At 61.0% G+C, this 27,938-nt stretch overlaps 1 protein-coding gene across 2 annotated transcripts in view; it reads left to right on the top strand.

Moving 5' to 3' along the window:
- The window catches only part of ZFAT (zinc finger and AT-hook domain containing), a 111,639-nt gene that overhangs the window by 68,566 nt on the left and 15,135 nt on the right, over positions 1-27,938 (top strand). For both annotated transcript variants that reach the window (XM_045861516.1, XM_045861515.1), the window contains 5 exons: positions 3,560-3,648; positions 14,864-15,002; positions 21,385-21,503; positions 24,542-24,668; positions 27,344-27,474. In XM_045861516.1, the coding sequence (XP_045717472.1) occupies positions 3,560-3,648; positions 14,864-15,002; positions 21,385-21,503; positions 24,542-24,668; positions 27,344-27,474 (605 nt within the window). The remainder of the gene's footprint in view (positions 1-3,559; positions 3,649-14,863; positions 15,003-21,384; positions 21,504-24,541; positions 24,669-27,343; positions 27,475-27,938) is intronic.

Raw genomic sequence — 27,938 nt, 5'->3', positions numbered from 1 at the left:
GCAGCAGGTGGCAGAGCCGCTGAGTGCAGGGGTGTCGGGAAGGCGGGAAGGAGGGGTGGAGCCCTGGGCCTGCACAGCCTTTAACAAGCGCTTTGCCGTCCCGTTTGTGACGCGGGTGTGCGCGGGTCCCACGGCTGCCATCACAGACTCCCACCAGACGAGTGGCTTAAAACAACACAGATTTATCATGGGACAGCTCCGGAGGTCAGAAGCCTTAAATCCAGGTGTCAGCAGGCTGCACGCCTTCTAGAGGCTCTGAGGGAGAAGCTGTTTCCTTCACCTTCCCAGCTTCTCGGGGCCGCCCCGTCCTCAGGCTTGGGCGCCCCTTCCTTCCTCCTCAAAGCTGGCAGCGCGGAGGGTTCCAGCCTCTCTCTGTCCCTTCGCTGCGTCCTCACGCCTGCTGTCTGACTCCAAGCCTCCCGCCTCTCTCTTTAGACCCTCCTGATTTCACTGGGTCTGTCGGAATGATTTGAGGCATCTCCCATCCTAAGATCCTTAACCTGATCACGTCTGCAAAATCCCTTTTGCCGTAGGAGGGGACATCGCCAGGCTCTGGGGTCGGGACCTGGATGTGTTTGGGGAGGGCATGCCCGGCCTGCCGTGGTGGGGTGTGGGACGACTGTGCTCCTGTCAAGGGTGTCGGGTCGTCCTAAGTGTTGGGTAGATGTGCCTGTTGTCCGTGGTCGGTGTTCTCAGTCCCCAGAGCTCAGGGGCACAGTGTGCGATTGGCGTCTGCAGCGATGACTCTCCGTCATCTGTGCGCTCGGGAGAGGTCAGACTGCCCTCTCTCGGACCCGCTCTCGGCCGGAGGCCGCAGTCAGCACGTCGTGCTCGGAGAGTGTCCGCGGGGAAAGGGTCAGGTCGGTTTTCTGAAAAATTTACACAAAATACCACCTTCTGCAGTAACACTGGATACAGTCGGATGAAGGCATTTTCCCTTTCCTGCCTCCAGCTGTTACTGGTAGTAACAGTTGGATTTATGGAGACTTCGTTTTCTAAGTCTTTTAATCTCCTCCAAGTCTGAGGGGCAGTAAAGCTGGGTTTGGCAGGGCCCACTGACTCCAACAGGCACTTAAACAAGGCAGGCACCTTACAGTGGGGGAGTGCTCCCTCGCTGTCCCCCCCCCCCCCAGGGATCCCGTGGAATGCACGCGCTGGAAGGCGAAGGGGGGTGGTTTGTTTTCGTGGGCCGGTCTCCGATGTCCCCGCCGCTCTGTGTCTCTGTGGTCGCGTGTGGAACTCTGTGTGAAGGAACTGAGCAGCTGGAGCTGCCCTCGGGGAGCTCACCGAGCAGATGGGGCTGTGGGACGACACCAGAGGTGCTGAGCTGTTCACTGGGCGGGGGCTCCTGTCTGAGAGCGAGCCCCCCAGCTGCCTGGGCAGGGAGTGGGTGGTGGCCTACCCACCCCCCGGGATTGCTTCCCGCCTGAGCCCTGGGTGCAGTGAGCAGGCACTCCGCCAGCTGCCTGGCCCCGGGCTCGCCCACCTCCCTCCGCCGCAGAGACGGATTGGGCAGGAGGGCTGTCCTGACCCTGCTGGGTGGGGGTGCCTCTCTCTAGACCATTCTCTGGGCTTCGGTGGGTTCTGCAGTGGGAGGCGTCCGTGGGTTGCTCAGGGAGGGCTGCGGGAGAATCCACGTTAGGTTTTCTGGACGGAGGGTGCGGCATCAGAATGTGTGTGTGTTGGGTGGGTGGTTGACGGGTGGGTGGATGGGAGGGTCCGTCCAAGCCAAGGAAGCCAATCCAGAGGTTTTGCCACCATCCAGGGGAGAAATTCGGGGGGCCGGAAGCAGCGGTGGAGGTGTCAGAAACAGAGACAAGTGGACAGAGACACATCTGGGAGGGAGAAGCAGAGAAGCGAGGTGAGCGGAGGCAGGGCCGTGGCGGCGTTGCGGGAGGCCAGCAGGTGTCTGACTTGGGTGACCAGGTGAGCGATAAACTGGGGAGGCTGCAGGTGGAACCCACTTGGTGGGCACGACAACATGTCCCATTTAGGGCACTTGGGGCAGCTAAGCAGGTCATTCAGCAGATACTTGGGTATTCAAGTCCAAGTTCAGGGAAGGGGTCAGAGTGGAAGTTGCAGATTGGGCACCAGGGGTTTACAGAAGCCCACAGGGGACAGCAGTGTGCAAGGAGCCTGCAGAACGGAGGACAGGAGTGTGGGCCGGGATGCTGTGGCGTGTCAGCGTGTGAAGGCGGTGGGGGGGGGAACGGATGCTGTGGCATGTCAGCGTGTGAAGGCGGTGGGGGGGGGAACGGATGCTGTGGCATGTCAGCGTGTGAAGGCGGGGGGGGGGGGGAACGGATGCTGTGGAGTGTCAGCGTGTGAAGGCGGGGGGGGGGGGAGGACGCTCAGGACGGCTCGTCAGGGAGGCGTCAGGAGGCAGCGGAGGTGCGGACTCGGGCTCGGCCGAGCGGTGCGGAGGGTTGCTGGGGCCCGACCTCCTGCGGTGGCGTCTGGTGGAACAAGGGCTGGACCTTGCCGTTGGCCTGGCATCGCGGGGTTCACTGGCTTCCCCGGTGAGAAGGGGTTTCGGGGTGAGCTGGTGCCTTCAGCCAGTGTTTCCGGGTCCCAGAGCGCACAGGAAGGGCGGGGAGGGGCTGCGGAGGGGGCGGCTACTTCCCACGGCTGGTCCGAGCGTGGCGAGGTCCCCGAAGGAGCCGGGGTTTCCGTGGCCACGCGCAGGGGCTGTGGCCGTGGTCCCCGAGCAGCAGCAGCAGGTGTGCGCCACGGAAGGACGCTGCTGGGTGCCCACTTGCTGCTGTGAGAAGGGGCCATGTTCTCATCGGGCTGTACATGCTTGTGTTCTTGCTTGTGTTCTGGCAAGCCGTGTCTGTGTTCTCGCAAGCCGTGTCTGTGTTCTGGCAGGCCGTGTCTGTGTTCTTGCAGGCTGTGTCTGTGTTCTCGCAAGCCGTGTCTGTGTTCTGGCAAGCTGAGGTTTTACTTGTGCTAGTCGGGGGGGTGAAACGTGCCGTGGGCCCTGTGCACTCACTAACGTGTACCCCTTGCATCCCGTCAGTGAGTGTCTGCATACCTGTTGATCCTCTTGAAAGAGCCACGTTTTGCGTTCTTCTGCGCTTTTCTTCCCAGCTCCCCACCCCGAGTTAGGGGCTCCTGAACGCTCGCACACCTTGCTCCCTGGCCCCCGGCCCTCTGCAGGCTCTCCCCGCTCTCAGGACAGCGCCCGCACTTCTCGCGAGTTCTGGCCACACGGCTTCCCTAGGGCCGGCTCGCGACTCTCCCCAGACCTTACAAACTAGGTCCCACAGGGACACGCAGCTGCTCCACCTTCCTGACCACCCGGGCCCCGCACCTCCAGGCCCCCCTGTCCCTCCCGTGTCTCTGCTCTGGTCACCTGGCCACACCTTGACTCGGGGGTCACTGCTCCCGGGCCTCCCCAGGCCGAGCCGGGTGTCCGCGCTCCACCCGTGGGGGACCCAGCAGGCCGTGTTGCGTCTGCGCCCCTACCTGCTGGGACCCCGTCCGAGGTGCGGACTGCCGGGTGGCGTGGTGCCCGGCGCCGCCCTCATGCACACTCACCTCGCCCCCTTCTTTCCAGGGAAGCAGTTCAAGTGCGCGGTGTGCGACTACACGGCGGCGCAGAAGCCCCAGCTGCTCCGGCACATGGAGCAGCACGCCTCCTTCAAGGTGAGGGCGCGGCGGGCGGGCGGGCGCGGGCGTGCGGGCTGCCGGTGCCCGGCGCGCCCAGGGGGGTGGGCAGAGCCTCGCTCACTGCTCCGGGGGCTCCCGTCACCCCCGGGCCCGCAGCTAGTGCTCAGGGAGTGAAGGAGCCGCGCCCCGGCCTCCCTTCAGAAGGGCGGCATTTCTCTGTCCTTGGGAGGCCAAGGCCGGGAGGAGTGATTTAGAGGAAGGGAAGGGGGTTTTAGGGACAAGAACCTGTGCTTTCAGATCCCAGGTTCCTCAGGTAAGCCCCCTGACCCGACAGGTGCGAAGGCGCCCACCTGGCGGCTGCTGGAGAGCTGGGAGGGAGCTCAGGGAGCCCAGCATGTGGCGATGCGGCGGGGCTCGGGAGGCAGTGGCTCTCCGCCCCCCGGCCCCGCCCCCCCCGGCCCCTCTAATGGGTGTTTCTGCAGCGTAGACGGTCGCCGTCACTTGGCCATTGCTTCTCGTTCAGTTACTGGCGACAGCTCTGCTCCAGGAAGTTTGTTTTGTAAAGAATCCCGCCCAGCACCTGGCAACCGGGGCCTCACGGCGGGTGCTGGTGCGGCTGCTTCCGGCGTCGATGGGCATGTGGGCACGGCGGGTGCGGTGCTCTGGCTGGCGGGGGTCCTGCCTTTGGGCGACACACTGGAAGAAGAAGAGGAGTTGTTTGGGGCCACACAGTAAATACATGGCCACATGGAATCACAAAAAACCCTCAGTTTAGGTACATTTATGATTCTGTGTTGGGCCGTATTCATAGCTACCCTGACACACGTGTGGCCCAGGGCCGCAGGTTGGACACCGTGCCACGTTTGCTGAAACTGTCCACTGTAGCCCCCCAAGCATGGCAGGCGGTGGAGGGACCACCGGTCACACTCAGGTGGCACTCATCCAGCGTCTGCTCCGTGCCCCTCGACTCGGGTGTCCCCACTGTGGGTCTTCTCTCCCTGGCTGGACGGAGCAAGACCCTGGCCCTCAGAGGAGTTAACTGACCACCTGCTGGTCTCTTCTGCCAAGCCCACACCCACGATTCCAGCCTGCATTGTCACATTGACCAGCCTGTGTCGTCACTGCATCTGAGGTGAGAAGGACCCTCCCCTCCCACAGGCTGGTTGGGTGCCCAGAACAGCCTCGGGAGGCGGGAGCTCTCCTGCCCTCTCCGCTCGTAGCTCAGAAACCGAGGATAAGGGCTGCGGGTCGCCGTGCTCTCGGTACCGAGGGAGCGAGAACTCAGGCTTCGTCTCCAAGCACTCGGCCCGAACTCTCCCTCCGCTGTCTCAGTTACTCACTCCGGCGGAGCGGGGTGCTGGGGAGACAGATGGAGGAGCTGCTTTCACGTGTGCCCTGAGCGTGAGTCTAGGTCAGGCCCGAGTCACCTGCCGGGAGTGTCCCGGTGCCTCAGCTGGGCGCGTCGTGCCGCCTGCTGCATCCCCTCTCCTCCTCACGTTCGCTCCGTGGTGGAAAGTCTTCGTCGAGGTCAGAAGAGACACGGTGTGCATGCTCCTCCGCTCCTCTTTTGTGCCAGTGACAAACGTCATTGGGAAGCTCGCCCTCCCCGTCTTCCCGAAGCCGAGACGAGCCTCGCGGCCTTCGGGCCGGCGCTGCTGTGCGCCCGGTTGGCCTGCGAGAGGAAACGGGTTTGCGTTCGTAGGTCTGCCTCTGTAATTAGCAGCGTGTCATTTGTGTCAGGAAGCGCTGTAATGAGAGCTCTCGCACTGCCTTTTACAATTACAGGTTTTTATTTGTACATTTTAAAAATAAAGTCAATGGCATTCATTAAGTAAGCATTAGAGTGTGCCTTTCGGTCCCGTGTGGAATTGTCGGACATGTACCGCTTTAGGCGTGACCGTGGTCACACTGCACGTGAGCCGCTGCCTGCTGGAGACGGAAACGCCCACGCCCCGCTGGCGAGGCCGTGCCGGGGAGCGTGGCTGAGAGCCCCGGCCGGGCGGCTTGGGAGAACCCTCGCCGCCGGGGCGGACCACGACCCCCGGGCAGAGGCCACACTGCGCGCTAGTGCACGTCCGGTGTTCCCAGCTCCGCCTTGCTCGTGTGTCGCCCGTTCCCAGGCCTTGTCACGTTGGGTGAAAGTACACTTACCGACCACGGTCAGCAGCCGCTGAAGGAGGAGTAGTTCCGTCAGCCCTTCATGCTGGGCAGTGGGCTCCGGCCCGGTTTCGGCTGTTCTGAGTGACCCCGCTGCGTCTCCCCTTCTCTTTCTCACTCCCTCTCTCTCTAAGAATAAATAAAATAAAGTCTTTAAAAAATTACCTCAACTAAAGTATGTTCACAAAATCAGTGAGGCCCTGGCTGGTGTGGCTCAGTTGGTTGGGCAGCGTCCTGCAAACCAATGGTCACAGGTTCGATTCTGGGCGAGGGCACGTGCCTGGGTCGCAGGTTTGGTCCCCGGGTCAGGGAGCGCACGAGAGGCAACCGATGGATATTCATCTCTCCGATGTTTCCTTCCCTGTCTTTCTCCCTGCCCCCCGCTCTCTGGAATCAGTGAAATAAATAAATAACTAGTGTGAGAAGTCGGGGAGGTTTTAACCACTGACTTTGTTACCACTGACGAACGTTCCCTAAGTGTTCCAGAGGGAGTCTGTGACGCCACAGTCCGACGTTTAGAATCTTAAGAGGCAACGTCAGGACACACAAAGTACTGGATTTTCACCCGGACTTTGGACGCAGCATGCGGAATGTGTGCTCATGCCGTGGGCACCCCCGTTCTGTGCACCCCCGTGGGCCAGGCAGCACGCCGGGGGCAGGGGCTTCGGGGGGAGGCCTGGCCTCCGTCCCCAGCTCCCGCGCCGCGGAACCAGCAGCGACCGTGCGGAGCGCTGGAAGAGAGGAGCGTGCCGCGCCGCGTGCCCTGGGAACCCAGGAGACCGCCTCAGCACTTCAGCTCTGCCGTCTTTTAAAAGCCATGTTGTAATTGGGTTATACATCATCCTATCGTGTCCAGCCTATTGCTTTTACCACCTAGAGCAACCAGAAAGTTCTCTGGTGGACAGATGCCCACAGATTGGGGGGAGCTGGCGTGGCCCCTCCTTGCACTCCGGACAGCTAAACGGCTCCCCGCGGCGTACACTTCCCCGTGTGTCCCCGGGAAGCCGGAACGGGCCGCACTTGGGCAGACCCCGGGCAGCTGAGCTCCTCACAGGAGGCGTCGGGGGCTTCGGTGCCAGACTGAGCAGAGGCGGCGCCGGGCGGGGTCGGCCAGGGTGCAGCTGCGCGGGTAACACGCTCGTCACCGCGGGCTGCATGTGGTGAGCGAGGGGGTAGGGGGGAGCGTGGCTGGGGCCTCAGCTAAGCAGAGGTTCTGGAGGCAGACATTGTGAGCAGGTTCAGGTTTGTCCTCCGACTGAGATCCTCAGTGCCCTCAGAATGCTGAGCCCCCTGCTTCATTGCTTGGTGCACCGGGCCTTCCCTTCTGCCGCTGCTCTCTTGCCTGTGAGACGGTCCCATCTCCCCTCTGGGAGTCCCACCACGAGGTGGACTGTTCAAACGTTTAGTGTCGGAATAAAGAAGACGGGTGGGCGGTCCCTTTATAGTAGCATCAGGTTAGGCCCGACAGCAGGTGTTCCTCGCACGTTACCTGACGTTCCCCCAACACTCCTGTGCTGTAGGTGCTGACGTTCCCATTTCACAGGCAAGGAGACTGAGGCCCAGAGTCCAGTCCAGTCACGTGCTCACCAGCGTGTGGGTGGTGGCGCTGGACTTGACCCTCTCTCCATCCAGGACTGCCTCCCTCTCAGGCCGGGCAGAGGGACACTCTCACCCCTTTCTCTGTTCTCCCCCTCATTGCTGTGGTCGTATGAGCCTGCAGTTACATGTTCAGTTATCACACTCGAGCAAAATCTTGGAGCAAAACGCTGACGGGGTGAACTCGGCAGGCGGAGCGTTTTCCGAGTTCAGTGGCAATCACTGAACCCCAGGCAGAGCGGGGCGGTGGAGGCGGGGAGGAAGCAGAGTGCAGGGTTCTGGCTGCCGCGGTTCGTTTGGCTTTCCGGTTCTTAGCTTGGGTGGGAGTGAAGAATCTGGGGTTGCACGTTTTCCTTGTGTCCTCGAAGTGCGTGTCCGTGCGTGAGAAGCACGAGGGGCAGGGTGGGGAGGGGGCGGTCGGAGGGGCCAGGTACCAGGTTGTCAGAAGTGTCCCTGCTGGAACCCTCCTGGGCCACCTTCTGCTGCCTTGCACGTGAGATTTTTAAAGCACTTGCGGGGGGGAGGGGGAAGGAAATTGGACTGACTTATGTTAAATTAAAACCCTGTCTGTCTAATAATGAGCTGTATATTCTCTGGAAATATTGCATTTTTGACAGCACAAGTGATTACAAAAAATCAATAATCAGGGAAAGCAGAAGAGACGTCTCAGCTCCGGCACGAAAAGCAATTAGTATGGATTGATTTACTGTTATTTATTGTGATGAGATAATTGCCTCAATGAAGCCATTTTTGAACTTGCGGCACCCCGTGGTTTTGGAACGTTTATTCTTATAAATTGTCTAATTTGTCTCTGGCCCTGTTTTACGACAGAGACAGCTCTGTGCTCGTTGAGGGGCCGGACGGCCTGGCCCTGGATCCCTGAGGCCCTGGCCCCCGGCCCCCGGCGTGCTTTCGTCCCGTGGCGGCCGACCCTGGAACGGGCTCCCAGCCTTGGGACTTCAGGCTTGGCAACTCTGAAGAATGAGGCCCCCCAAACATCACCAGACTCTCGTGTGGATTGGGTGTTGGTCGCTGAGACACGGAGGAGGCGTGGTGGGGTTGTCCAGAGCGGTGACGTGGCTTTGGCATCTTGGGTGCCGACCATCGGGAACTCGAATCCACGGCGGTCCGGGTGCCCCTGCGGCTCCTCGGCGCACAGGTGCTTTCCGTCCTCGGCGCAGCTGCACGCAGCTCCTGGTCACCCCATGCTTCGGGGCGGGGGCCGTGGGGGGAAGAAGTCGGTGTGCCCTTCAGGGGGGTCTCCCCTGTAAGCTGCACCGTGGACCTTACAGTGTACGATCTCGGTTCTTTTCCCTACGACTGTGCCTGTTTTTCTTCTCGGGTAGCTGCCTTCCCGGACGGCCCAGGGGTGCAGATGCAGTCTCCGGCGGTGGCCCCGACCCCGGTTTCTCTTGTGGCAGGTCAGGCGCACGGGGCTCCGTGGGCGCGACCCTCGGAGCCGCCCGTGGGGATCCCTCTGCGTGTGATCCTCCAGAGATGAAACCCAGGAAGGCTCTGTCGGGAGGAGCTCCCTTCGGCCCGTCCTTTCCAGGTCTGGGTCGGACAGCAGGCCTCGCGCGTCTCAGCAGCAGCTGAGTGAAGGCTGGGAGGGAGCAGAGCCCGGGTTAGAGGTTCTCAGGAACTGGGGTCCCGCGCCCCACCCCCAGCTCAGTTGTGCAATTCTCGGGGTGTCTCGGTGCTGGCTTGCATTTTAGGGGGTTGATGGCCGCCTTCAACCTTAATGAGAAAAGCTCCATCTTCCTGCCGTGTTTTCTCAGCGGGGCCTGTGGGTCCTTCATCCTCCAGGTGTCCTGCAGGCAAAGCCCCGGGCGGCTCCTGAGAACCGGGGACCCCTCTGCACCGGCGTCACTCGGTTTGAGTTGGGCCGCGACAGACTTACGTTAACAGTTCCTCCGGGCCGTCACTGTCTTTAGGGGGCACTCCGCTCCCCCTCTGTCTCCTTTGGGGACGTTTGGGGTTACGGTGGGTGTGTTGGAGCATCGTTCTCCATCAACGGAAACTTCATCACACGGGTGCAGGAAAGTAAACCTCGAAAGCACTTTACGTGTCAGGGAGAAGTGTCGTTAGTGTTCCTGAGGTTAGTAACAGCAGCCACTTGCTGGGTGCTGTGCGTCCTTTATGTAAGTCACCTCTCGTCCTCATCAAAGCCTCGTGAAGAGGGTTTTCTCTCTTCTTTGTGACACTCAGTTACTACTTTGTATTAGTTGCAGGTGCACACCATAGCGGTTAGCAGTTAGACATTTACACCATTTATGAAACGAAGGAGGGTTTTTCATGTCACGTGCTTACCTGTGTAATCATCCGTTTTTTACCCCACTTCCCCTGCTGCGAAGTGGGAGGAGCACGGGGAACGCCGCGCACCCGCCTGAATCGCGGCCCGGCGGGCGGTCAGGAGGTGAGCGCACAGTCCGGGTCCCGCAGACTCTTCTTCCTGCGCTGGGGACCCGAGGGCACCGGGCACCGAGTCGCCTGGCGCTTGGTCCCCTTCGCCTCTGTTCTCTGTCCCTGCACCCACTGGGTCATTCGACTGAGGTTGTGGCCGTAGTTTTACCTCACTAGTCATCCAGAACCTTCTTTCTTCTCATTTCCCTTGTCTGTCCCCTGCAGAGAGCAGCAGGCCCATCACGGAGGGGCAGGCTCCCGTCCTGGTCTCTGGGCCCTGGACGTTGTGTGACCACCACGCCCACGTGGCCCCCTGCGTGCTGCAAGTGGGGCAGAGCACCCTCTGCTCTCACCAGGTGTGCCCCGTGCTCTGCAGTCCGCTCCCAGTGTCACGGCCTTGGGCACGACCTCATCCCCAGCTTGTCGCCTGAGTCTCCTTCTGGGTGCCGCTGGGAAGTTTAGTGCAGGTTGTGCCCTCTCACCCAGGTGCGCAGAACCCGGTTTCGCACGGCGGGCAGACTGGCCGTCCTCTAGTTTCCTTGCTTTCCTTCTGTCTGGAGAACCAGAACAGTAAATCCTCAAATTGTGAAACAGTAGAATTTCCCTGCTGTCTTGACGTAAGTCTGAGAACATACAGTGTCAGCCTAGGCAAGTTTGCTCGCCCCGTTTCCTTGCAGCCCACACTGACCATCCTGAACGCCCCAGGAGAAAGATGCTCGCGTCGCTGAAACATCATCGGTCCGGCCCCGGGCCCCGCGCAGCCCCGCGCCTGCGCTCCTGGGCCTGCCTTTTGTTCTCAGTACGCTGCCCACTCTCCTCTTTCTCGGTGAGGGCACTCGTGCCCCCGCCCTGGGGGCCGGGGCCGGTGGACGCCTGTTCGGCCCCATGGGATTGGATTCCGTACTGCACTTGACTCCATGAGGAAGCTCATTGCCCAGACTCCGTGACAGCAGACACCCAGACCCTCCCACCTGCTGTCCTTCCCTCTGTCCTTCCCCAGGAGCTCATCTTCCTTCAGCCCCACGCTCCAGGGGGCCATCCGGATGCCCCCGCCCTCACTCACATGCTGTCCAGTGGCTGAGCTCCGTCCCAGGGCATCCGCTCCTGGCCTGTGCTCAGCTCCACCTCTGGAGCCCAGAACTTTCCCCTCAGTCGTACACTCATGTCTCCAGCCCCTTTCTGGACCTGACCTCCTGGGGGTCCAGGGTGCTGGCCTACCACCCCTTCTCTCCCAGCTGGCAGGATGCCTTCTTCCCGCACCCCCTGGGACGGGCACTCGTCCACCTCTCTGCTCCCCGCAGTGTCTCAGTGTCTCGGTCGCCAGGCCTGGCTGGCGTTCCCTCCACTATCTCTCTCAGTCTCTCTCTCCTTCTCCCTCCCTCTCCCTCTCCCTCTCCCTCTCCCTCTCTCTCTCTCTCTCCTTCTCTCTCTCTCTCCCTCTCTCTCCCTCTCCCTCTCTCTCCCTCCCTCTCCCTCTCTCTCCCTCTCTCCCTCTCTCTCCCTCTCTCTCTCTCTCTCTCTCTCTCTCCCCATCTCTTGTCGGCAACAGCTGGCAGATTGGCTCCCTGCCTCCCGCCTTGCTCCTTCTAAAGCCGCCCTCCATTAACTTCCAGAGTGAAATTTCTAAATGTGAAGCTGGGCTGTCACCCCCCCCACTCGACACCTGCGGGGACTCGCATTGCCCGAGGTCCCTTTGCTGACGCGGTCCGTGCGCATCCCACGCGGTCTGGCTGAGCTCCCGCCGAGTTTCGTCAGCCTCCATGCCCCCACCTCACTGCCGTCACCCAGCAGCTGCCTCCATTTCTCCCAGCCCACCAGGGTGTTTCGCATTTTGGGAGTTGGTCTGGGCTGCCTGTGCGGCAGAGAAAACCAAACCATACCCCTCCCGGGGGGCTCCCAGGCCAGACAGATGCTCAGAAAATAGTGGTGAACGGGAAACCAAGTCATCTCTTCGGTGCTGGCTGGTTCCGGGGCCCCAGAGGGGATCCCAGGCGGAAGTTAGGATCTGGTTGATCTGGAGTAAAAAGTTATGGAGGGCCTGAGGGAGTGGAAGCAAAGCCGGCGAAGGACGCAGGCAGGAGGTTTCTCCTGCTGACCCCCGGCACTGCGAGGGGCCGAGGGGGGCGTGTCCGCCCTGCACAGGACAGGCGCTGAGCTCATGGACTGTCGGGGGCCCCAGGTGTCTGTCTCCTTGTGGAGGGAAGGTGAGTCAGAGTCCTTCTTTGAAAGCTTCCCTTCCAACTCTAAGAACTGAAGGTTCTCTTAGAAATCAGCGGCTCAGAAACTGGCTTCTCGTCTGGGCTCACCTGGGCCTGCCTGCCTGCCTGCTCGTGTTCGGGCACGCTTTCTCCCCGGTAGCAGTGTCCCGCCCCCCGGCCCCCAGGGAGGGCACAGGGACTGGAAGGGGCCGAGGAGGCGCTCCTGCGGCAGTCTGTCTGCCAGCTGAGCCTGAGCAGGACGGGCCTGGAGTGGGGTTTGTGGGACGGTTTCTCACTCACCTGCCCCTCCCCGCCTCTCTGCCCCCGGCCACCCAGCGCTGGCAGTGCGGCGTTGCTGGTGGTTCTCTTTGATTTTCGCGCACACGCTAATGTTCCAAACACAGTTGCATTGTATTTGCTAATTCGGGGATGGAGGCACTTGAAAAATGTTTTAGCTTCCATTTTAATTTTGCAAACAACCATGGATGGGCATTTTAGTCCTCTTACGCTCTGCTCCACCGTGGATGGCTGCCTGGTTTTTACCTTTGTGCCAGGTCTTCCTGTTTAACAAGCCCCGGCGGGCCGAACCACAGCGTTCTCCTGTGCGAATAACCCATGGAGGCACACGCAGCGTAGCAAAAAGCGTCTCCACCAAAGGGCGACCTTGACGTGGGGTGGAGTTCCCGGGGATGGGGCGTTTCGGAGCTGGGTGGCTCATCACGTTAACTTCCCTGCATCCTCCTCTCCGAGAAAGGCCCTCCTGGGAGCCACGTCAGGTCCTCCGCAGCAGCCGGGCGCGGACGGCCCCTTTCCCTGGGCTGCAGTGACAGTGGAGACGGGCGGGGGCGGGCTCCACGAGTGGGCTCTGGGGAGGTTTCCGAGGAAGCCTGGGCGAGACTCAGGCATTGGAACAGTCAGAGAAGAAAACATCTTGGATGACACTCAGGTCTCTGTCTTTGGTGATGAGTTGATTTTGCAGGAAGAGCGTGAGTCTGGAGTTGTGTGTGTTTGTTTGGAGGTGCCCACAGACCGTCGCTGTGGAGAAACCCCAAGGTACTTGAAAGTTCCTGCGTGTGGTTCAGGAGGAACCTTAACTGGACATAGAGACCCAGCAGGCAAGGAGGTGAACGCGGTCCCTGGAACTGTGGCAGGAGGCAAGGCAGGACTGGGGACAGAACGTGGGAGACAGCCAGCATGCACCGTCAGCCTGAAGAGGGGATCTAGCAAGTAAACCGAGACGGCTCAGAGAGCCCCCCCTCCCCCCAGGGCCTGGTGATCACCCTGTCACTGGTAGCAAATGTCGCAGTGGGAGGTGGCAGCCAGCTAAAGATGACAGGGTGTGTGGAAGGTCTGGGAAGAGAGTGCATGCTGTACTGCTGGAGGGGTCCTGGGGCCTGGGACTGGAGGTGAACCCCTGAGGGCCGGCCATGGGCGGGGCCTGCTCTTCAGGACTGGGGTGGGTGGGGCCTCGGGGGAGGGGCAGTGACTTGTAAAGGAGGCAGACAGAAGGTTTTCCTTTTCATTTTCTTCCCTCCTCTCCTCCATGCCCCTTCCCCTCCCGGTCTCTCTCTTTGCATGGGAGGCTGCAGCGCATCTGTAGACCTGAAAGGAAGAGGCCACTGAAAGCGGGGAGGGGAGGGGACCTTTGCCCTACTCGCTGGGGCAGCGCCTCACCAGCACAGATGTGCCGTAGCTGGTCTGGCCTTCTGGGCCACGGCGGTGAGAGGTGAAGGAGTCGGACAGCTGCGGAGTCAGGGTGGGTGGAGGATGCCACGGATGCAGCGGCGCAGCGGCTCCCACCGGCACGGCATGGGCTGTGTGGAAGTGCTGGTGAAAACAACAAATGACTGTTTCCGTGGCGTCTGAGTGTCCGTTCACGTGATCTCCTTCAGTGCGCACAGCCTTGGGGGGGGTGTCATTACCCCCACTTTGCTGATGAGAAGCCGGTGCTCAGAGAGCCTCACCGCCTGCCCGAGGTTCCATCATCGCGCAGCCCTGGGGGTCAGTTGAACTTGCCCTGTCAGGACCCCCACGCCGTGGGCTGCTCCATGCCCCTCCCCCACTCCCGCTGGCCAGGAAGGTGCCGTGGTGCCGAGAGGGCCCTGAGCACCCAATGGGGTTTCTCCAGCCGCCGCTGTGAAGGCGCACAGCATGTGGTTTGGAGGGACACTCGGACAGCGCCCTGGCCGGAGTGTGGGCGTGGGGTATGACCGTGACCTGGATGTCCTCCGCCGCCCGGCCGATGGCAGGGTCTCCCCACGGGGGCCCCAGCGGTCTGAGCAGCACAGGGCTGCGGGGCCCGTCTGTGTGCTCGCCCTGGAGGTGCCTTGTCTGGCGCGGGCGGGGGCGGGCAGAAGTAGGTGGTAACAGGGGCCTTCCCTCGTGGTGGACGTTGGGTGGACACTTGTGTCTGGGCTGGTGCTCGCAGGCCGACGCTGCAGGAAGCAGCTCAGGCAGAGAAGCAGGCGCGTCGGGGGTGACCTGCCCGGGGAGCCCCTTGGAAAGGCATCCACTGAACCAGAGGGATGCGTCGCTGTCCCGCTCTTTTCTCAGTTTCTTCTTAAGCAGGAACTGTGAGTTCTGGGGCAAGCAAGAGAACAGAAAGGAAAGAAATGAAAGCACCTGTGTGTGCAGAGGCCCCTCCTGGTCAGGGGACACCTTGCCCTGTCACTTGGCTGGTCTCACAGAGGCAGGACTCAACAATAAGGCCACGCTTTCCCTGGAGCGTGCCCAGTGGGGCGGGCTCGCCCCCACAGGCTTCTGGGGTCTCAGACACATACAGTGGGAGGGCGGTGATTGTCAGCGGATGTTTGGGGGAGCCGTGCCCACCCCTTCTCCCAAGGGCCTGGTCGAGGCTGGGCCCACACATCCCTAACACGCCCCCCTTGTCCCCACAGCCTTTCCGCTGCGCCCACTGCCATTACTCCTGCAACATCTCGGGCTCCCTGAAGAGGCACTACAACCGGAAGCACCCCAACGAGGAGTATGCCAACGTGGGTGCCGGCGAGCTGGCGGCCGACACGCTTGTCCAGCAAGGTAGGTGACGTGTGGCCTGGGGCGCTGCTCCGCCCGCGGCCCGCCGGCCGTGCTGCTCTTGAGAAGCGCTGTGACGTCTGATGCCTGAGTCCTGACCCCTGCGCGTGCTGTTATTTCTCTATCGTCCGTGTGTCCTCCTCCTCTTCCTCGTTGGCAGTGACCAGCATCTCTTAGTGGCGGGCAACCTTCATGGAACTCTGAACTAAAAAAGCAGTGACACGCCCACAGGTCTCAGCCCCCCCCCCCCCCCCCGCCAACTCGGGGCTCACTTCTCTGCATTGCCTCTGCTCTCTGTCCGGGGCGCTTCCTGCAGGACGGGAAGCTCTCGCCTCCCTTCCTCCACGTAACACTGATTAGCACGGGCATGCCGCTTCCCTGCGGTCCTCCTCGTCGTGACCGCCGAGGCTCCTTGGGATACAGCGTCCCGGGCCGCGCCCACTGTTTGTCTGTGCTCCTGGGCTGGCTCGAACGTTTCAGGGTTTGTAAAGAATGCTGCGGCAGACATATTTGTTGTGAGCTGCTTTAGGTTGCCCAAAAATATTCATTGAGTCTGTACGTCACTGATCCTGAAAAGGAAAAACCATTGGGAATATTCCAACTAAAGAGGATGGATGACTCCTCTCACACTGTTGAAAAGGCTGAGGCGTTTTTTGCCTCTTTTCTCAGGGACCCGTCACGCAGCCCCACTCGAGAGGCCTTGGCTCGAGCGCCGACGCCGTGCAGAGAGCGCTGTTGCGTTTCTGTCTGCACTGCATCACTCCCACTGAACAGCGGGTGCGGCGGGCGCCGTTCCCACTGCCGCGCTCGCCCGAGTCCTGCGTCTGCGCGAGCCGAACACGGTTGGAGAAACCTGCCCCCGGGAAACGGGTGCGGGAGGGCAGGCTCGGCTGCTCCAGGTTCCTGCTGCGGCGGGAAGCTCCGCCATGGGAGCTGCCGTAAAGTGCAGCGTCATGTCGCTGGAGCTGCCCTGAAGTGCAGCGTAACGTAAAGCAAACGAAGTAACTGGATCCTTCCGCACTTGGCGTGACGGAGCCGACGCGCGGAAATGAACGAACGGCCTGAGAACTCAGGGTAGTGTGAGCGCGTGTCTTGTGTGTCGGGGTAGTGGGGCGCGTGTGTCTTGCGTGTTCTTGAGCGGCAGCGGCGAGGAGCTGGATGGTGGGGGCGGGGTGGGTCTGGCCCCGATCTGTGTCCTGTCTTAGCCGTGCCCTTGGGCAGGCCACCGGGCCCCTCCAGCCCAGGCCTTTCAACCAAGAGTGGAGTCCCGAGCGGCCGCCTCCCGTCGGGGCGGGCAGGGCAGAGTGAGAGGACAGCTGCCCGGCCCTCGGTACACTTTCATTCCTCCCCTTTGTAGCATCCTTCTGAAATCGCCCGAGACCTGCAGGGCCACTGCGTCGTTCTTGAGGATGTCCAGGCGTCTCCGAGGAGGGGATGGATGCCTTAGAGCCCCAGCCAGTGCCTTGGAGTAGCGGGCGGGAGATTCCTTTAACGTCCCCCCCCCCGCCCGCCCCCACCCCGGTCAGATTGGCAGGAAAGAGACGTTTACCACGGCTGCTGGGACGGCCGTGGGCAGCAGCCGACAATAATGTCACTGCTCGGACCTTCCAAAGTGTCATCGCTGCTTTGCAGGAGACGTGCTGAGTTCTGGCTGTTCCGGGGCCTGAGTTTCTCAGTTAACTGACTAGGACTCCGTCGTGAGTGGGCGTCCCCTTCATGTCTGCAGGGGTGTGTCTGGTATGTTTTCCTGCTGTGTTTGTGTTAGATATGTGTCATACATGTCCGCGTGTGTGTGCATGTGCTGTCATCCCCCCTGCAAGGGGACGTGTTGAGGGAGAAACAACCCACGTCTCCTGGCTCCTCAGAGACTCTGTGCTTCGGCGGGAGAGCCGGCTCCGAACTCAGACAGCCGGTGGGCTGTGCAGGGAGACGTCGGGGGCAGGAAGCTGGAGTCCTGTGGGTGGGGGGGATGGAGAAAGGAGGGGGAGACTGGGACTGGGTGGGAGGACTGTGCTTGGAAGTGCCGAGTTGTCTGGCGCCGTGGGAGCTTCTCCTTCTCCTTTGATTAGTTTCAGGTAATTCTCCCAACCCCACTCGGTTTATGTCCCTCTTCTCCTCCTCAGAAATATCCTTGCGGGACTCGGTCGCTTGGGGTTTCGATGCAGAGGACGCGTCCACGGACTGTGTTGTTGAAACAGTGTCAGGTGGTGGCGCGGGCAGAGCCAGCGCCTGCTGGAGAAGAGTCTCCGGGCCCCCACGTGCTCCGTCAGACACCCTGCCCCGGCGGGGCTTCTGCAGGAAGGGACCACAGTGGTTTCCCGAGCTGGGGTGTTTTCAGGGTGCTCCAGAGGCTCCCCCGGAGTGTGTGCCAATGACGTTCAACATCCGGCCGCCCCCAGGGCCGGGGGAGGAGAACCTGATTTGCAGCGTTTGCCAGGTTCTGTGGTGTAAACAGTTCCACCCGGGCCAGCTTCCCCTACCACCAACGTGTTGCTGAACCCCTACCACCAACGTGTTGCTGAACCGGGGAGAGCTGTGCACGGCAGGCTCCTAAGCTGGTTCCAGCCGGGCCCAGCCCGCCTCCCGCCCGAGGGAGCAGGGGTGACGCTGCAGCAGCAGCAGGGACCTAGCCGGCGGGGCCCTGCAGGGTGCCTGACTCCCTTGGAGGTCCGGCACTGTTGGTAGTCAGACCGGTGAGCACCGTGCAGACGCTGCGCTCCCTGCCAGTGGTCTGTGCACATCTGGTCACTGGAAGGCAGGTCGGACAGCCTCCTGTTTGTGCCTCTCAGCCCGACACTTGCTCGTTAATGTGGATTCCAGGCATTCCCCACCCAAACACACGTCTTCGTGTTGCGCTGCCTCAGTAGGTCTGCCCTTCCCTCCCCTCACGCGCGCCTGGTGCGGCTGGCTCCAGAGTGGGCTGGCTGCGCACAGGGTGTGAGGGCGTGAGATGCAGGCTTCAGTGCCCGGCTCCACTGGCTGCCAGCTCCCTGCTGGAGCTCACTTGGGATGGGGAGGGGACTGAGCAGGCTGGTCGTCGCCCAGTGGCCGCGAAGCGCTCCGTCGGGTGGCCCCAAGTCATTGGCCCCCCGCACAGGGTTGGGAGTCTGGTGGTCCTGGAGCCGGGCTGTCCGCTCACTGGGGCCTGGGGCCAGGTGCTGACGTCTCCGAACACCCCGTGGCACATCGTCAAAGGGGAGGGGCTGACACCTGCCCGGCTGGAGTTGCAAAGATGGGGAACTCTTCTCCTGAATCCCAGACTGTGCCTGACAGACTGTGAGCACACCCCTTCTCACCACGTGACTCTGTGCTCCTGGTGCGCCTGGTGCTGTGCCTGGTGCTGGGCTACAGTGGCATTTACCGTTGCCACTGCCTGGCTTGGGGACGGAGGCCGGCAGCCCCCCATGGCTCCGTGTTCGGCTCGGTAACAGAGGGTGAGCCTTCCTCCGACAGGCCCCGTTGTTCATGGGGGGTGGGGTTAGCGGCTCCTCCCCAGGTCGACCCTTCTCTCCGCCCCTCTCTCTGCCCCCGTTTTAGAGGCTCTTTGTGGTGGGGGCAGGTCGTGGAGGTGAGAGGAGCAATGAGAGGAGGGGGTCACGGAGAAGGAAGGTCTGGGCACCTGCTGAACTCTTCCTGTTGTTTTGAGCTGTGTTAAAAGAACGTAAGTGTGGACGCACACATGGGTACCTCGGGCATACACTCATCTCAGTTTTTCACACCAGATTTAGGGAGATAGTGTAGAAGAAAATCCAGGGGCTGGCAGCTCACTCAAAACTCACCTGTCTATTCTACTTCGGGGAATTTTTGTTTGAAAGTTGTTAGGGCCCAGATTCCGTGCATTATCGGCAGATGCGCTGGCGGTACACGTCAGGGTGTGTTGCTGGCGAGTTCTCTCTCGCAGAGGCCCTGGGAGGTCGGCCTCTTCCCCTCTGTGTCAAAGTGAGGAGGAAGCGCAGGGGGGACAGATGGCTGAGCCGGGCTGGGTCTGAGGTCAGTCTGGTCCCTGACCGTCCGGGGCTGATGTCCCTGCAGTTCATGTCAGGTTCGTACTTGGTCAAGAGCAGGAGGAGGTGGAGGACGAGTGGGGGCGGGGGAGGCATGGCCCGTCCGTTGTGAGGTGCCGCTGGTTCTCATTGGCTCGAGGCCACACAGATCAGGTGTTGAAAGGTCACTCACACAGTGCTGGTCACTCCCTCGTGTGTCCTTGTTCTTAGGCCGGCGGCTTCTCTGCCTGAGGCCGACTCTGCACCTGTCTCTCTCTCTGCTGCGGCCCCACGGCCTGGGGCAGCGTGTGAGGCACCGGCAGGGACGGGGGAGGCCTTGCTTAGGCTCCATCGACCCAGGCACCCTCTCTGGGGCTCTGCACACCAGCCTGGCCAATGATAAAACGCACTTTGGTCTTCCTCTGCTCTGTGTTCCCTTGGGCTGTTTTTCTAGGGGGTCTCGCAGGAAGTGGGGCTGAGGTTTAGTTCAGGATTCAGATATTGCTGGGTCCCAAGGCCATGGCTGCGCCCTCAGGCAGGTGCTGCGTTAAGAGACCCAAGAGGCGAGCATGTTAGCGAGTCCGACGCACATTTCATCGTCAGCACTGTGGGGTCAGATGCTCCGTGCGTGCGTGCGTGCGTGCTCCCTTTCGAGGATCGAGCTGCGTTCGTTCTGCTCCCCCTGGAGTGCCTGCACCCTGTCGCTGCGGTAACACGTGACCATAACCTTGGTGGGGGTCCAGACAACACAGCTCAGTGGCCTTCTTCAGTTCCGAAGGTCAGAGTCCAAGGTGGGCCCCGAGACGGGTGAAGTCGAGTTCGCTGACGAGCCCGAGCTCCGGCAGGCTCTGGGGGAGGATGTGTTTCCTCGCCTTTCCCAGCTTCCCAGGCGCCCACGCTCCCTGGCTCCGGCTCCCTCCTCCGGGTGCAGAGCCAGCAACGGCCGGCAGAGCCTCAGGTCACATAGCCGTGACCTTCTGTCCCGCCTCCATCTGACTGGGACCCCTGGGGCTACACAGCCCCCTGACCCCCCCGGAATCATCTCTCCGTCTATAAATCCTTAACCGAATCACATCTTTGAAGTCCCTCTTGCCACGTGAGGTGACACCTGGGCGTGTTGCAGGGATCAGGACGTGGAAGTCTCGGGGGGCCGGTCTTCTGCCCACTGCAGCGCCCTCATGAGCTTCGGCGTTTCCCCTGAGAGTTTGAGGACGGGTCCTGGGTCACGGGAGCGAGTGCTAGGTCAGTCCTCCCTGCGCCTGGAACGCACAGTCTGTGCCATCCTGGGAGACAGATTGCTGGAAATGAACTTGAATTTTCAATCACGTCAGCCACCACGAAGGAGCTCACATTTTAATGCTTGAAATACTGCATTCCCAAAAGCACAAAAGATGGCAGGATCGATTTTTAAAATTGCTGCTGAAATTCTCTCCTGCTGCTTGGGTCATGGTCCCTCGTGAGGAAACTGGTTTGCGGGTTTGCCGTTTTTGTGGTGGCTGCCTAATGCCAACACGGCCAGTGACCTCCCCGAGTGCCCCCTGACCTGTCACTGTGCGTTGCCTAAGAATTTAACAAAACGAGGTGGAAATTAATTTCTCTCAGCTTTGGTGTGGATTAGCTAGCAGAGATAGCTCCGCCCGTTAATCTAGCCTGTGTGGTCTAGATTTCAGATTTCCGTTTGTTCTTTAATTAACGCCACTGTGGCAGAGGTTGAAGTTTTAATTAATGTGGGGGCTTTATCATAGTAATTTTGATTTAAATGTAATATAAGGGTGTCTCCCTCCCTACATTCGTCTCCATGAAGAAGTGCCCCGTGCGGAATCTTTAATGTCGTGGGGAAGCCTAAGTGGGGGCGCGGGGAGCGTGCTCTTGTGCAGTGCCCCCCGTCTGGTCTCCGTAGAGCCAGCGCCAGTGAAGGAGAAAGAGAAAGCAGTGGGTCTCACACCTTGGAGGTTTTAAAAAGTGATCCTAGGACAATACACCATTTTAGGTGGTTAATAAGTGACAACAGAGGAGGCTGAAAACTTAAATTTCATTACTCTCCAGCCAAGAAAGAACAGGTTCACGAGGTTTTGCCTAAAAAAAGTTTCGGACTGCTTGAGTTTCGGGAAGTAGCACCCGTGTGAGCTGCCTTTCTTGTAGAATGTTCTCCAAGTTCAGAATCTGGCGTCCATTGCTAGCCTCTTGCCCACTCCGCCCTCTGTCTCTGTCAGACCGCTGTGCCCTCCCAGCCTCGGGAGGGGACTCCCTGTCACTGTTGGGGTGGCTTCCGTCTCCGCTGGTGGCTCTGCGGGGAGCCGCCGGCCACCTCGGCGCGGAGACAAGGAGCTCCCGCTCAGGGGCGGGAGGGGGAACGGGGTGCCTCTCGTGCTGCGAGTGCCCCCTGCCCTGTCTGCCCCCAGGTGGCCTGAAGTGCCCGGTCTGCAGCTTCGTGTACGGCACCAAGTGGGAGTTCAACAGGCACCTGAAGAACAAGCACGGCCTGAAGCTGGTGGAGAGTGATGGAGAGCCCAAGTGGGAGGTAAGGCTCCGGAGTGCGGTGGTGTTGACCTTGACCTTTCTAAACGCTGGTGCGAAGCAGGCAAGCCCAGGCCCCGGGCGTGGACAGTCCCTCGGAACCCTGGGTCTTCGGGCTGGGAAACTGGGGGGTCTTTTCAAGTCGTATCTCATACCCGAGGCGTGACTGGGTGGGGCCCGGGCCATGCTGCGGCTCTCCCTCTGGGTTGTGTGTAGCCTGTTTGGTGAGGGTCTGTGTGGCTCACCGACGTTTTCACTTCCGTTAGTCACAGACCCAGAGTTTACCCATCAGCAGGGCTGCCGGTGACCTGGAAATGCTTCCGTGGGGCTGTCCCGTGCGTTTTGGGACTTTGGCAGCATCGCCGACCTCTGCCTGCTAGGAGGCTCTAGTGCTCCCTCACTGCGAACACCCAAACCACCACAGTCAGCGCTGCCCCGGAGTCAGGGGCCCCCGACTGAGGAGCTTTGGCTCAGAACCCAGCTCAGGACGGCCAGTGGTCAGGAGCGGGGCCTCGGAGACGGCCCCTGCAGCACGTGAGGAAGGTCTCACGCCCTGGCCGTGCGGGAGGGCCCCGAGTGCACAGGCGGGCGGTGCAGTAGGAGGGCTGTGCCCGGGGGACCAACCACAGTGATGGAACTGCGGCGGGAACAGACCGATCGTCTCCTGCAGAAAAGGCGTTTGCCGAAGGTCAGGGTCCCTGGTTAAAAACAGTCCGTGAAGTAGAATGTGATGAATATATCTTTTCTTTTCTTTTTTATGTGTTTTTTTTTGTTTTTTTTTTTTTTAGAGAGAGGGGAAGGGATGGAGAAAGAGAGAGAAAGAAACATCAGTGTGTGGTTGCCTCTTGCATGCCCCCAACTGGGGACCTGGCCCGCAAGCCAGGCCTGTGCCCTGACTGGGAATCGAACTGGTGACTCTGGTTTGTAGGCCGACACTCGATCCACTGAGCCACACCATCCAGGGCTAATGAATATATCTTTAAAATGAAAAAATAAGCATCTGAGTCTCAGCCCCATCAGCCTCCTCCTCCATGGGGAAGAGTAGAGGCCGTCTCCCTGAAGTCAGCGGAGATGGACGCCCCAGGGCACTGCCCAGGCAGGGCGAACAGAGACGGGAAGGGGGAGAAGCAGCGAAGTGTGCGGATCTGCAGGGGGCGGGGTTACGTTTTTGGAAAATTCAGTAAAAGCCATGAAAAACTGCTATAGACAATATGTTAAATCATCAGTATACTGTCATCAGTAGCTCATACATAGAGAAAGCCTTGAGCCAAAGGCACAGAGATTTTAAATGTAAAGACAGGGATGTTTGACAAATACCGGAAGAAAACGTGAGTGAATTCGTTTGTAAGTCAGCAGTGCGGACACCTTTGGCGACCTTTCCCGGCTAGGCCTCAGCGCAGATTCAGTAAGGGAGAGCCTGGGAAAAATGACTGCGTGAAAGCATTTTTAAAGTTTTCAGCCCTATCCTAGGAAAAGGATGACTATCTGTACATTATAAAAGGTTTCTAAAAGTAAGGATGAGAGAGATCAACAGCCCAATAAGAAAAATGAGCACGAGGCATCTGAAAACACGATCACCTCGCACACAATAGATGTTCATTAAAACTAGACAGAGGCCGCGTTTCTCGGCCCTCAGCTTGGTAGGAACCCAGACAAGCTCCACCTCCGCCCTGCTGCTGCGGAGGCTCAGGAGAAACCACTGCGCCCGTGCATTGCTGGGGGGGGGGGGTGCCCAGTGCTGCAGCCTGTGCAGGGGTCCCCACACCTCAGGCGGAGCTGCGGACCCAATGGAAGGGCTGGTGCAAAGCTGGGCACTCAGCTCCGGAAGGGAGGGAGCAGGCCCGCCCAGACACTGGGTGCAGGCTCACCTGGGGAACAGCCAGCCACCTGCGCCAGCAGCTGCGCCTCTACCACTGCCTGGCTCCCAGGAGTGCCTGGTGAAGACCCGTCTTCCTGCACGTGGTCACGGTCCCACAGAGCTCCCCACGGAGAAGGGGAAGCCGTGCCCCGGGAGCATCCCGGTGTTCACAGACTCGGGGGTCCTGGGACCCGGTCAGCGTTGTGTCGGCTGACACACGCTTCACCGTCCTTGAGAGGAAACCTGCTTCTTTCGCTTGTTCACACGTTCGTCACGTATTTATTGGGTGTGAAATGTCTGTGAGGCCGAGACTCCCAAATGAACTTGGCTGTGAAAGAGTCGCCCCTGCTCCTGGGGTCTGCGTCAGTTGCTGATACGGGCCTAGGGAGCGCAGTTGGCTGCTCTGAGCTTGGTGGACGGCCCTCCCATTCGCTGTTCATTGTTGGTGACAGTAACGCTTCCCGCCGTACTGCTTGGACTCCTCGTCCGCTCCACAGAGAGGTCGTTGTTGGTGTCCAGCCCTCGTGGAAATTGCGTTCTCTCTCTCCCTGGGGATGAGGCACCTGTGGGCCTCGCTTGAGCTCCTCCCAGCTCGAAGTCCTCTTTTTGCACAGATATGTTTTCTGTGTCCACTTTCGTTTATCATACCCACCACACGAAAATGAGAAAGGCACGGGTAGCTGAGGTTGCCTGGGCCGGACCCTGTGCTGGGGCGTGTGCTGCAGGCTCGTCCGTGTTCTGTGACGACCATGTCCTCCCTCCCTTCTGTCCTTGCCACTGCTGGGCCGTTCAGCCAGCCGGGTGGCTCGAGGCCCTGGGCGTGGGGACCGTCAGAGGCAGTGCCAGTGGGGTGTGGGGGGGGGGGGAGGAGACGGGGAGCCGCTGGAGGAGCGCACACAAGTCTCTGAGCGCCTCTCATCTCCGGGTCTGACCTGCACAGCCTGGTCCCCGAGGCAGGGATGCACAACATGAGGCGCTTGCCCAAACTGGCTTTGGAGACTTGTATTTGCAAAGAGAAGGCTTCTCTGTGGGAAGCGGGATTTTCACTGGAGCAGCTGACTTTTCGGGTCTGCTGGGTGAATGAGGTGGTGCAACATGCTTTGGTTTTGCCTCCGCACGTGACCCTGGGATCCTGGGTAACAGCCGGTCTTCCAGAAGGTCACTCAGTGTCTGTGTTTATTTAGCCGGCAGCAGAAGCCCCCGAGGAGCCCCCCACCCAGTATCTGCACATCGCCGAGGCCGAAGAGGATGTTCAGGGGACGCAGGCCGCCGTGGCTGCACTGCAGGACCTGAGATACACCTCCGAGAGCGGTGAGAGGCCGTGCCCCACGCCTCCCAGCGGGTCTGTGCCGGACACGCGGATGAGTGGGCTTGCGAATGAGTGCGGTCTGCCGTCCGTCCGTCCGTCAGTGGCTTGGCTTCCCAGTCCCTGGCCCAGGTTTAGACCGCAGAAGTGGCCCCGTTGCCGGGCAGGGAGCCCTCCGCCTCCTGAAGGAGAGTCGCAGCACACAGGTGCCATCCTGGAGGTGTGGTTCATGGCCACGCTGCCAGGCTGCCCCACGCAAGGTCACGCCGAGTGTGCAGGACAGCCCCTGAGGGCAGCGGGGCCTCCTGGCTCCACTGCAGACTCAGGGCTCCTCCGCGTGAGCGTGCCGCCAAGAGACTCCTGCTTTCGGGGCTGGGGCCGGCCCTGCAGTTGGTCCCCCGGATTCTCCCTGGGGCGCTGTCCCCTTTCCACACTTGATGGTCGTCACTCCAGGTGGCTTGTCCCAGGGTCTGCAGGGCCCGTCAGGCGGTGCTGGGGTGGCAGGACCGGGACTGAGGGCGCAGCCGGTCCCCTTGCAGCTGCCACCTACTGAGCTGTGGGTCCAGGGCTGCCCGCTTTCCGCTTCTTCTGAGAAGCCCCAAATCAGGATGTTTGTATCAAACGCCCTCATTTTCAGACATGAAATTAATTAAAAAAAAACAAACCACCTAGTGCCAGCCTAGTGGTGACTGGGACATCATGCTAAGAAAACACTTCTTGAATGCTCATTTCGGAGCAGGAGCGGCACCCAAGTTCACGTAATGGACCACCGCCCTACTGGTATTTGGGGGCAGAGGACAGGCAAGGGGGTGACGAAGAGAGCATTAAATGGTGACGGCACATCAGAGTTAGAAAAATGCCTGTTTCGGACCAGTTTTTAAATCCCTAAGCCCCAGGCTGTGAGACACCGGTGTGGAGGCCTCCGCTGGGCCAGTCGCTAAGGGACGGCGAGTCGCCAGGGCCGTGCTCACTGCGGCCGGGGCTGCAGGAGGCAGGGCCCCGCTCTGCAGCCGTCAGAGCCGTCCGTGGGGCCTGCAGATGGGCCGGGGAGGCCCCAGCTGTTCACTGCAGTTCCCAGAGCGGAGGCCTCGTGTGAACGTGCTTCCCTCCTCCCGTTGGGTGGTCCTGCCGCCCTGCCGAGGCAGCCCGCGCAGCTCCCTCCCCACCCACGGGCTGGCTTACGTCTTCCACAGCCTCCCCGCCCTCCAGGGTCTCCTAGGACCTGGCTCTCGGCGCGCAGTTCCGCCTCTGCGGTGCAGCTGCCCGCCTGACTCCCTGCACGGCCGGCCCCCTACCTCTGGGCGTCCTGGCCTCCACCAGGCCCGCAGCTGCCACCTCCCCACACGCCCCAGTGCTCTCTGGGGTGGGGTCCGTGTCCTCCCCCACAGCACTGTCCTGCCAACTCCTGCCCGTCGTTGGGATTCGGGTTTCGTGCCACCTGCCGGCAGCTTGCCCGACTCAGCCACGGCATCCCCGAATTGACTTCCTCACGTGGGGCTGTCCGGAGCCGCAGGAATTTGTTCCCGGATCTGTCCCGGGGTCTGGGAGCCCTGGAAGGGGAGGGGCGTTAGGTCTCTGTCTGTGTCCCCTGGGCTGAGCCCCTGGCCCGGCTGCCAGGCAGACTTGATGCAAGGTCACTGAGGGAGTAAGTGGACGAGGGTCGCACCTTATCTCGGTGACCTCTTAAAGAAAACGTCTCAGTTAGTCTTTGGATGTTCTGAGTGGTTGGCTGCAAGGCACAACTGAAACATGGAGAGAGAGACAGAGAGACAGAGAGAGAGAGAGAGAGAGAGAGAGGATGAGTCACGAGTGACTGAGTAAGCCTGCGTGTGTGGGTGGGGGGAGGCCAGGGCGGTGCCCTGTGAGTGTTTTCAGGTCACGAACATCGTGATTGTGTCGTCACGCCACCCCCTGCCCTTACCATAGAGCATGGCTTCCCCCGCCTCGTCCTCACCCCCTCGCAGTGGGACGCATCCCCCAGCAAGCCCGTCCGGGAGGGCGCGCACGTTGGCGGGGCCCTCACGGTGTTCTGCCGACCTGGGGACCAGGCAGTGATTTCCCTCCGGTGAGGGGATGGGGAGGGTCCGAGTGCCGTGTCCGGGAGAGGCCCAGGTGGCCCAGCAGACATGCGGGCAGCACCCGGCAGCTGCCTGACCACGGGGACTGCGACCCTCGGAGCCGATCAGACCAGAGCCCCAGCTCCAGTTGATTTGGGGCCGCCACGCCCGTTGGCGATGGAGACGCTCCTGGGTGTTTTGCCCAGAGCCGGTGCACTGGGCTCCAGCTGACCCCCTGCCTGCATGCCTTCCACGCGGTGGCCGGTGCTGCTCAGGCGTCCGTTCCGAGCGGCAGGCTGTGTCACCGTGTTTGGCGTCGGAACATCTGGGCCTTGGTGCAGCTGACCAGCGGCCTGAGGCGAGTCTCTCGGCCTTTCTGTGCGGAAAGACCTGATCTGCGAAATGGGGGTGACACCGTCATGGCGTCCTCTCCTCTCTGGGCTGTGGGGGATTTCGAGATGTTCCCATAAAAACTGCTTTGCAAGCCGTCGGGTGCCCTGTAAATTACTTCTGCTGTCCGGGTGAGCAACCACCGAGTGGCCACTCCCCTGGGGGTTGCTGTTGCGGCCGGCAGCCTTTGGTGCCGGGCCCTCAACGGTCCCCCGTTTGTCCCTTCCTCGAAGGTGACCGGCTGGACCCCACCGCGGTGAACATCCTCCAGCAGATCATCGAGCTGGGCACCGAGACGCACGACGCCGCAGCCGTCGCCTCAGTGGTTGCCATGGCTCCTGGGACGGTGACCGTTGTGAAGCAGGTAAGGCCACCCCCCCCCCCCCACCGGACCTCCTAAATACTGTCTCCTCCCACTGCCACCCACCCTCCTCCTCTCCTGCCCCCTCGTGTTTCGGGGCTGTCCCCTCCCCAAGGAGAGTCCGATGTGGAATTGGTGTGTTCTCGGGCCTCCCTTTTTCTGCCTTCGATTGTTACGGAATTGTATTGTCAGTAGCTCCGTGTGGCCAGGTGTGTTGCAGGGCAAAGGGATAATAAATGTTTGAAAATCCTGGAAACTTTTCATTCGTTTCCTTTGGAAGAGTCCCAGAGTGACAGTGAGCACAATGTGGGCACATCGGGGCACATCTGTGGGGACAGCCACCCCTGGTGCCTGAGGCGCCAGGGAGCGGGGACTGGGGGGATGGCCAGAGAAGCCAGGAGGGGTCCCCGGCGCCCAGGCCCTTTCAGTGTCCGACGTCGCCCCGATCGGACTTACGCAGGATGGCC

The sequence above is a fragment of the Phyllostomus hastatus genome, unplaced genomic scaffold (assembly GCF_019186645.2).
Source record: "Phyllostomus hastatus isolate PE091 unplaced genomic scaffold, TTU_PhHast_1.1 phas_scaffold_21, whole genome shotgun sequence".
NCBI lineage: Eukaryota > Metazoa > Chordata > Mammalia > Chiroptera > Phyllostomidae > Phyllostomus > Phyllostomus hastatus.
This window is presented reverse-complemented; position numbering and strand designations above follow the sequence as displayed.